At 36.5% G+C, this 9,082-nt stretch overlaps 2 protein-coding genes and 1 long non-coding RNA gene across 4 annotated transcripts; all 3 read right to left on the reverse strand.

Annotated features, from left to right (window-relative positions):
* Positions 1-933: 933 nt before the first annotated feature.
* Positions 934-3,845, reverse strand: LOC122036857 (tetratricopeptide repeat protein 1-like). Its single transcript, XM_042596282.1, has 5 exons — positions 3,547-3,845; positions 2,783-2,962; positions 1,686-1,812; positions 1,415-1,528; positions 934-1,232 (listed from the first exon to the last, which is right to left on the reverse strand). The coding sequence occupies exons 1-5, from the start codon at positions 3,691-3,693 to the stop codon at positions 1,117-1,119; spliced, it is 684 nt and encodes a 227-aa protein (XP_042452216.1). The 5' UTR covers positions 3,694-3,845; the 3' UTR covers positions 934-1,116.
* A 243-nt stretch (positions 3,846-4,088) lies between these two features.
* On the reverse strand, positions 4,089-7,334 carry LOC122036856. 2 transcript variants are annotated; one of them, XM_042596279.1, is made up of 6 exons: positions 7,179-7,334; positions 6,334-6,467; positions 5,991-6,105; positions 5,460-5,574; positions 4,998-5,205; positions 4,089-4,910 (listed from the first exon to the last, which is right to left on the reverse strand). In XM_042596279.1, exons 2-6 carry the CDS (start codon positions 6,432-6,434, stop codon positions 4,514-4,516), a joined length of 936 nt encoding a protein of 311 aa, XP_042452213.1. In that variant the 5' UTR covers positions 6,435-6,467; positions 7,179-7,334; the 3' UTR covers positions 4,089-4,513. The 2 variants fall into 2 exon arrangements, with proteins under 2 accessions (XP_042452213.1, XP_042452215.1); XM_042596281.1 differs by having other exon boundaries at positions 6,334-6,491; positions 7,179-7,330.
* A 342-nt stretch (positions 7,335-7,676) lies between these two features.
* Positions 7,677-9,076, reverse strand: LOC122036870. Its single transcript, XR_006127454.1, has 2 exons — positions 8,920-9,076; positions 7,677-8,176 (listed from the first exon to the last, which is right to left on the reverse strand). It is a non-coding gene; the product is annotated as an uncharacterized LOC122036870 (long non-coding RNA).
* Between the last annotated feature and the right edge of the window lie 6 nt (positions 9,077-9,082).

Below are 9,082 nucleotides of genomic sequence, written 5' to 3' on the forward strand. Positions count from 1 at the left end.
TTTCATGATTAATCGAATCGTAAGAGTATACATGAATTATTAAAAAAAAAATAATTGCTTGTAGTATTAGTGATCTATGCTTAAATTATTTTTTTTTATTTTTTACTCAAGTCAACAATCATGGTCTTCTATAGGGCCGTAAATAAATTAAACATCTGAATAATGTTCATGAATAATATTTACAAATTATGTTTAATAACTCTTATCTATATGTTAAATAAATAAATAAAAAATTTGAATTATCAAGTTCAATAATCAATTAAATAAAATAATCAATTAAACAAGTAAAAATTTCAAACAAATTTGAATTGAGAGCTTAATAACACTTAAATGAATCAAGCTCAAGCCAAATTTGAATTAAGAGTTCGATAACTTCTAAACGAATCAAGCTCAAGCCAAACTTGAATTAAGATTTCGATAACTTCTAAACGAATCAAGCTCAAGTCAAGTTTCAAACAAATTCAAATTCATAAAAAATAAATCAAATCAAGCTTGAACAATCATTTCAAAAACTTAATTCATTTTAAACTTGACTCGATTTAGTTACCTTATCAAATAAATTTAAACACCTCAACGTTCAGCTCAATTACAACCCTAATCTTCTATAGTTTATAAAAGGCCTGAACTATTGAATTAATCATCGTCATTATTTAAGTTATAGCTTATGGTTTAATCATCATCAGGTTTGGCGTGATTAGTTTTAAATTTTAGATTAATTTCATGTAGACTCCTTCAGTCCTTCCTTCTGAATCAAATTGTCTCCGTCATGCTTAAGTTTACTAGAGTACAAATTTAAATATAACACTAGCCTTTGATAAAATTCTTCGAAATCTAGCTCACCTAGCCGCTCAATTACTAGTCGGATCGCTCTACTTGAAAACAGAAAGGAAAACACACATTATTCATGATCAACTTGATCAAAATATAGCTATATAACAAGAGATACGCTTTTTGACGTATATAATATCAATGCCAATGCCACAGACAAAACCTCAAGAACAACCAAAAACAAACAAACAAAAGATTATGGTAACTATTCAAGTACAAAGGAAAGAAATAGTTTGAAGTTGACTAACCAGATGAACAAGTATCATAAGATTTCTGATGTGGCATATACTACCGTTGAAAGGAGAGGGAATATGAGCCTGTGTTGGGGTCTTTTACAGCTTTGAAGTTGTCAAGATTCATCCCAAAACGTCCCAACAATGAGTTCCCCATCTCTTTCAGCTTCCCTGCAATATTTTGAGAACACCAAAAAGTTAACAGCAATGCTCAAAATGGATGAAACGTGAGTGAGAATATAAATAAAAAGCAGCAGGAAAATTTTGCATGATTTGAATGCGAAGCAGCAGAATATTTAAGTTAGCAGCCTGAAACATTTAACACAAGCAGAGTGAAGAAGAACAATGCTGACCAATCATTTCTTCCTTCATTTTCTCCCTTTTTTCTGCTGCAATTGGCTCCAACCGTCTTATCCATCTTCTACCTTGGTCATTGGAAGGATCCAACTCGATAACCTTTTTCAAATCTGGTGAAAATTTTGAACAAACAATGCACATCATGAATTCTATGAATAAGAATACTCAGAATGCATCTAGTTTTAGTGGACGATATAAGGGAGGAATTGATGCAGATAGTTTAGTAAAGAAATTGAAAACCACCACATGTAACACGAGATGACCTACCTGCAATAGCCTCCTCGTAGTTTTCAAGTTTTTCATGAGCTTCTGCTCTTCTAACTAGTGCTTTTATATAAGAAGGATTCAGTTCCAATGCTTTTGTACATTCAGTTACAGCATCTGTGTATTGATTCTGAGGCAGAAGACAATTCAACAATAGGGATAGTTAATGAATAGATACGATAAACTAATAACTTGGGCTTGATATCTACTACAATGAAATCCTAGTAAGCTCTAAGGTATGAAGAGAAGAAAGCTAAATATAGTCAGTTTGGTAAGAGCATAATAGCAAAATATGTCGAACGGACATTCAATCAAATTGCATCAAAATGTTTGGATTTGGCAATCATACATGGTGACAAAGTGCATCCTATTATGGAAATGGTTATAGTTGCTAAATATTCTGATTGACAAACATATCCATAAATTCTGATCCATAGAGGGAAGGATCGGTGAAGTAAAATATACAGTTTGTCTTAAATTTTCTTTATGGAGCCTAGAAGGGCCAATTCCGCATCAGCATTTTATCTACATCAACTTCTTTAATTCTACTAAACAATAGTCCCAAATGGTAAATCTTTAATTTATTTTTAACTCTATCAACCTCTAGTTATGATGCAAAACATTATGGTGTTTTGTAGATTCTTCAATGACCAATATAACAAAAGGAAAATGAAATAAAAGCCCAATCCATCCCAATCTGTAATATGCTTTACTAAAACACACACACACACACACACACACACATCTACTTCTGATGACCAAGAAGATAATCGAAAGAGTCTCATAAACTCAAAACAATAAAACATCAAAAATCAAACTAATTAGATTTTTAAGGAAAAAATATCAGAGTAGTCCTGATTTGAAAATGGCAATAGCTACCAATGATTACAAAATAAACTTAAAAAAAAAAAATAGTCTGTATAAAATCATATATGATGAAGGCACTAAAGAGATCAGACAACTAAAGTCATTTGAATAACTGAATCTACCTAAAAACATGTCCAACATCTTTTGCCGTGGGGTAACTCTGCTAATAATGGCCACTTCCCATTAACGAACTACTGTTGAACGAATTTTCTTTCACATGAAGAATGACTTACCAATTTCAAGAAGCAAGCAGCCCTGTTGCCATGAGACATAGAGCATACATCTACAGATGAAGGTAATTCAGAAGCAATCTGCAAGGCAATTTCATACTGCAAGAGAGCATCCTCATATTGGCCACTTCTAAAGAGCTTGTTCCCTTCCTCTTTTGCATCATTCGCTTGATTGAGAGATTTCTGTATCATAAAGGAACAATCAACATTCACTACGTTGAGAATCGAAGGAACAAAAAAAATTCTTTCTACTATATATACATGTATATATCTGTAGGAACTATACCAAAGGCATTACACAAAATGACATGCCGACGCAGATCATATTATATATGTACCAATTGTATATCAAATTTGAGAGAGAGATATAAGGTTATCATATGGTTAATAAGATACCACCTTGAGGATTTTGCACAGAGATCAGAAAATTTATTTACAAGTTCACAAATCCCAAATGAGAAGATTGCATAGTCGAGCAAACACAAAAATCTCAAAAGAAAGACAATCTGATGTTCCTCAACTGTCACTGGTTTTCAATGCATCTTACCCAACCGCAAGAATCAAACAAAAAAAAAATCTGTTCGTATTATAGTCACATCTTTTTTAAGTCAAATAAAGCATATGGAACGATATAATATGTTAAACTACAGCTCCGATTCCAGGAATGAAAAGTTGCAAGTCAAATTGAAAGAGGATATCAATCGGAACGGTGGGAATTGCTCGAATTAGAGATCAACACACATGAAATCACAGATTAAAGGCCGAACCTCCCTCAACTGTTCTTCGGTCAGTGCATCCTCAAACGACTCCTCGTCGCTTTCGTGTTCCCCATGCGCCGGAGCGTCCGCAGGTGGGGCGTTCGCATGGGCTTCACGGATCTCCTCGGTCTCCGGCTCTTGCTCGATGACGACCATATTTCCTCCTCCGACCGATCGGAGGCTTGAATCGAGTCCTTCACGATCAACGACCGTGACCGCTAGGGTTTTGCTACGCACTTACGCAGAGGCTTTGAGGAGGAACGAAGGCAAACCCAAGCGACCAGACCCGCTTCTGAATGATTCGGACCGACCCCGGCTTTTACAGTAAAGACAGAAACTTTCATTTTAACCCCTGTCATTTTCATATCCTCGTCAAAATCTAATTTTTTTTACTTATCCACCATGCACAATTTTAATTTGCACACCTCGTAAAGGAATCTTGAATGCAACATGGACAGAATATTTTATAATTATATTTTTATATTATAACAATTTTAAATAAAAATAATTGTTGTTAACGTATTTTATATTTTCTATATGACATTTTACCGTTCATAGAATTCATTATTTAAAAATTCATCAAAACCTCGCTAACTTAACAGAAGTCTAAAAGTGCAGTATAAAGAAACATGCCATCGACGCTACTAACTAGTTTAAGGTACAACCACACCACAGCAGAATGAGACACCAAACATAACCTCATACAACCTGCAGATGCTTAAAAACATAATCTTATTTTACAACATAACAGACTCATCGAACGAATTAACTAGTGATGGCCGAGCTGGGAAATCTTTTCTTGTGATGAAAATCACAGTTAAAGGATCACCTTGTTGAGCTTATGCATGTACTTAGAATCAACAGGGAGACCTTGTGCTCGGAGTGAGAGCATATTACTGAGATACACATACCCGAAAATTCCATACCTTAAGGCTGCAAGACCCATCCAGTTAGGCCACTTGTTGACTATAGTTTCTCAATCCAGTGGCTTGGCATTTTTGGATGGAGATGATGGAAGCCCCAACCTCAGCGACAGGCCCCATCCTTCGTTACGCGTCTCTGAAATTGTTGAATCACCTTTTGAGGTACCAGTGACAAATTTGCTGCCAATAAGGTTCTGCTCGAAACTGGTCTCTGCCTTGGACATGAAGCCACTCGTGGTGGCTGCTGTCATACGATACATTTGGTCCTCGCTGAATTGAAGAGATTGATGGTATGCCATCCCAGGATGATTATCGCTGTAATACATGGGATATGCTCCAGCCAGATTTGGGCAGGTAAAGCTTGAGACATGAACAGGCAATTTTCCTTTGAAAGCGGAGGGTTCATTCTTCTTTGAGTTTGGGCATTGGATTCTGTCCATACTTGAGTTCCTATGTCCATGAGATGGATCAGGGTTGTTGGACTCAGTCCCGGGAATCCTGCTACAAATTATATTTGTAGGTTTAAAGAAAGTGTACCAGGATGGAAACTGGGAGGTATAGTTGTTCGGGTTGCTGAAATCTGGAATCCCCTTGAGGATATGTCCGAGGCTGCTTGTGTTACTATCAGAGGTTTTCAGCGAGGATGGTCTGACATCACTTGCGTTTGGACTAAGATAGCACATTGGGTTGCTGCGGTGCTGGCTCTTCGAAACTCTTCTCGGAACACAGCCCAGGTTAAGTGCCGCTACGATGATAAAACACGAAAACAAGATAGGTGGATATCTGTTACAATAGGATTCACTTGGATTCCTTTAATTGCATTAGTTATGAGCCATATTACCCTACACAACTTGTGGGCTATAACGTCAAGAGCAGATAAAGCTACAAGCATTTTGTCCTGAGCTATATGCTATGAATTGATGGATAATAAAATGAGGCGATATTTGTTACCACATACTAACTTAATATAACAGCAGAGTGGCAGTTGGGAAGATGTACCTTCAATACAAGGCTGCAAGAAGTCTCCAATCTCAGGGGAGTCTTCCTTCCGGATAATGGTGTCAATAGCATCAGTTACTCGATCTACTAATGTCTTCAAGTCCCCGTATTCTGCCTGCATTTTCACTCACCAAAAAGACATACAGGTATTGAAGAAAACACACATGATTATGCAGGTGACTGATTATAGCCTTGTCATTTGAATGTCTATTCAAAAAAAAATATATTAAAAAAAAAAATCTAATTTAGCCTGGACAAATTTCTTATTTATCTAGATCTAAGATGGGCTTTCAATAGCATTTTATGATGCAGCGTCATTGATTCAATGACTAACTACAAGTGGGTGCCTTTCAGTTAATTTCAAGCAAACTCAATCCTAAAAAATAACATAATATCACAGAAAAAGGAATATGAGAGACAGGTGAACAGTTAATATGTTACGATGCACTCTTGCCAATGGAAACTTAAACTAAGAGCATCCTAAGGATAGAAACAAGGTTATAATATGGTGGAAAAACTAAAAATATGAACCTCGGAGTTGGCTTTAGAGTACATGATCTCCTCAACCTTCAGAACGACAATGGGGAGCTTCTCCTGCCACTCCTTATTCTTCCTGGTGGCAGCACTATGCATATCATTGGCCAATCTGCAACCAAAATGAAAATTTGACCATTTCACCTAATAAGAAAATGGAGGCAGCAGTAAATGGTAATAGCAAATCGCAGAAAAGGTGAAGGAGCAAAGGATGGATCAAAGATCTAATTCTTCTTGCGCTGTCAGAAAAAAGTGGATAGCAATGAGCAAAGGTAGAGAGAGAAATATATGTACACGTATAAATACAAGTAGAAGCAAACAGACAAGAAAATGGCCCAACCTGAATATCTCTTGAATAAGGGATCCTCGAATTGGCTTGTGTCTGTCACTGTGCCAAGCACGCTTCACACATTCATATGGCCTTGGTCCTGGTCTGGGCATTGTTTTTTTACCTTTTCTCACTCCTTTTTCCCTCTGATTAACAGTATAAAACCCCTTCTGAGAAGCAGAATTCATGAGCCACAGTCATAACAGAAAAGGAAAGTCAAAAGGGAAATTTTTTGCCTCTCCTCCCTTTAAGAAGTAGCAAACCTCAGTCACACCAATAGTAATGCGTCTTTATAATATTATATCTTGATGTACGCTTGAAGATAGGCATGGAATGTCGATGTTGATAAACATAAACATTTGAAATAGTTAACTGGAAGTTTCTATCATATATCAAATGGAAATTTTCCCATATTTTGATGTGAAAATTGCAGGTTTTGGCATGGACCTAAGACTGATGACTTCATGCAAGTAACTCGAGCTAATTATAGATATGCGCAAGGATGGTGCCATCTTCGTCTCAAAATGCCACGACTCTCAACCCAATTTATGAGGAAATTAACCAAGATAGAGTTAGGCAGGCACTAATAAAGAGGGGGAAAATTTTAAATAGAAAAACTAGAACAATCCAACGTTCCTACCTCAAGTTATCAACCCCATCACAATGTAGCAAAGATGGTTACCATAATGCCCGAAAATAGAAGATTTTACTACCAAACGACCTAGAATAAACAATAATAGTGGAGTAAAATCCTGCAGATCCGGTATAACTAAGAGAAAGCATTTCAACCCACTACAAAAACTCCAAATCTACACAGACTACAAAAGGATTGGAGTGTAACAACGAGTTTAGCTAACCTTGGTCACCTACGAGGCAGCAAAGGGGAAAGACGACAATTGCATACACCGTCACGGAGGCCGTCCTCGTACTCCTCGTCGGCCAAGGCAGCGGTCGAAATAGCTGCTCCCCTACTTCGCGATCGGAAGGGTTTCGACATCCGATTTCGAAGAGAGATAGTTAATAGTTATTGCCTTACCGCTGACTATGGACACGTGGACGGACGGATGAACGACATGGATTGGAATGGAAGGAGGACGTGATAACATTTTTGTTTTCAAAAAAAGCCAAAAGGAAAAATAAAGGGAATAAAATGGATTTTTTTTTTGCATTTACTTTCACTTTAATTTCGTTTTCAAAAAAATCAAAATGATTTTTCTTTCTTAAAAATTGATAATAAAATAAGCACAAACAATGAAAATCTATAAGAAATGAAAATATTAAAAAGAAAAAAAAAAGCTTATTGATGAAGAATTAAAGCACATAGGTCTGAGGCTCCTAACTTAACACCATTCCAATTCAAGGGAAGAAAATCATGAAAGCACTTCACTTTAATTTTTAGAACATTGAGAACATATTTATTACCATTGGCTATCTCATTTGATAAATTACATAGCTGACAGCACAATAATTTAGAACATAACATAAACATTTTTTTTCCAAAAAAAGTGGGGGAAACATCCTTTGTGTGGTAATCGAAACCTCCCTACACATAAGTTTCCAGATTGATTTCCTCATCTTATATAGCAGTCTCAGCTACATGTAGTCTTTACATCAAGCAACCTTGTTCCATGGCAGTGTTAACAGATCAGTGATCCAAAGCACTTCTAACTGATAAATGAGGCCCTTGTGCGGATTTGACTGTAGGATCGTGATTAAGGAAAATAATGATAACAGTTATGTCATCATGAAAATGTCGGCGGACCTTCTTGTCAATCCTTTTCAGGTCTGAATATCGCATCTCTCGTTTTCTAGCTGCTTCATGGAGAGCAGCTTTGATGAGCCTTCTTGCACTTCCCTGTGATAGGAAAAGTTGCAATGCTTAAGGTTTTGCAAATTCATGTATTTCTTAGGACTAGAGGAGCTAAGAATAATGTTTTAAAGAGTCCATGTAAAACTATAGAGTTCTCACATTTCGATAAAATAAATAAGGACCACAATGCATCTCCAATGTTTATGCTGAATCTTGAAAAGAAAACAATATAAGAGTATGGGGCATATGATTGGCAGTGTTAACCGAACGCCTAAGCCACCAGAAAAGTTTTTAACAATGCCTACAGAGTTTGTTAACTGACTTTGAGCATTATAATGAAACCTAAGATGTACGGCCATTTGCTAGAGTGGAAGAGCTATTTTACTAGAGACAATTTATAACCTCCAAAGCAAAGAGTCTGTATGCACAGAAAAAGATTAAACACTTTTGGCAATACACATCCCTATTTAAATTTAAATAACATAAAACTAGAATTTATTTGCTAGGAAGAGAAAATACATGTAAAACTGCCTTGGATGTCATGGCATAGTTAACCAGATTTGGAAGGAGCAAAACATGTACTCCTTCGAGAGAGAACAAACCATTATGCAATGAGCGTTAACTATATTAAATGGAACCATCAAACCTTCACTCATAGATATGTATATAGTAAATTGAAATGGTCGGTTTGGGTTACAGAAGAAAATATGTTGTTAATGGGACTGACACTGTCTGACAGAGTATGTATATGTCAGAAATAATAAAATTCCAGTCATCCAGAGTTGGACCTTCCATGACACTCCCCCACTTGGATCATCGCTGATGAACACCTCTGATAGTAGTCTGGTTATTTATCGGTGCTGCTCCACAAGAATCCCATGTTTTGATGCGGTAGAAGGGTGCCGGCTCACACTCATAATCATTCATCTCATCGAATCACAAGGATCAACG

Source organism: Zingiber officinale, unplaced genomic scaffold (assembly GCF_018446385.1).
Source record: "Zingiber officinale cultivar Zhangliang unplaced genomic scaffold, Zo_v1.1 ctg222, whole genome shotgun sequence".
NCBI lineage: Eukaryota > Viridiplantae > Streptophyta > Magnoliopsida > Zingiberales > Zingiberaceae > Zingiber > Zingiber officinale.

What these genes read in the sequence shown, in the direction of transcription:
- LOC122036856 (XM_042596279.1), bottom strand. Translation starts at nt 6,434, where the DNA reads ATGCCCAGACCAGGACCAAGGCCATATGAATGTGTGAAGCGTGCTTGG. An exon ending in ACTCTAAAGCCAACTCCGAG is followed by an intron (nt 5,575 to 5,990) that starts GTTCATATTTTT and finishes GTGAAAATGCAG; the next exon opens with GCAGAATACGGGGACTTGAA. An exon ending in CTTGCAGCCTTGTATTGAAG is followed by an intron (nt 5,206 to 5,459) that starts GTACATCTTCCC and finishes TTATCATCGTAG; the next exon opens with CGGCACTTAACCTGGGCTGT.
- LOC122036857 (XM_042596282.1), bottom strand. Translation starts at nt 3,693, where the DNA reads ATGGTCGTCATCGAGCAAGAGCCGGAGACCGAGGAGATCCGTGAAGCC. An exon ending in CCGAAGAACAGTTGAGGGAG is followed by an intron (nt 2,963 to 3,546) that starts GTTCGGCCTTTA and finishes TTTATGATACAG; the next exon opens with AAATCTCTCAATCAAGCGAA. An exon ending in AATGAAGGAAGAAATGATTG is followed by an intron (nt 1,233 to 1,414) that starts GTCAGCATTGTT and finishes AAAATATTGCAG; the next exon opens with GGAAGCTGAAAGAGATGGGG.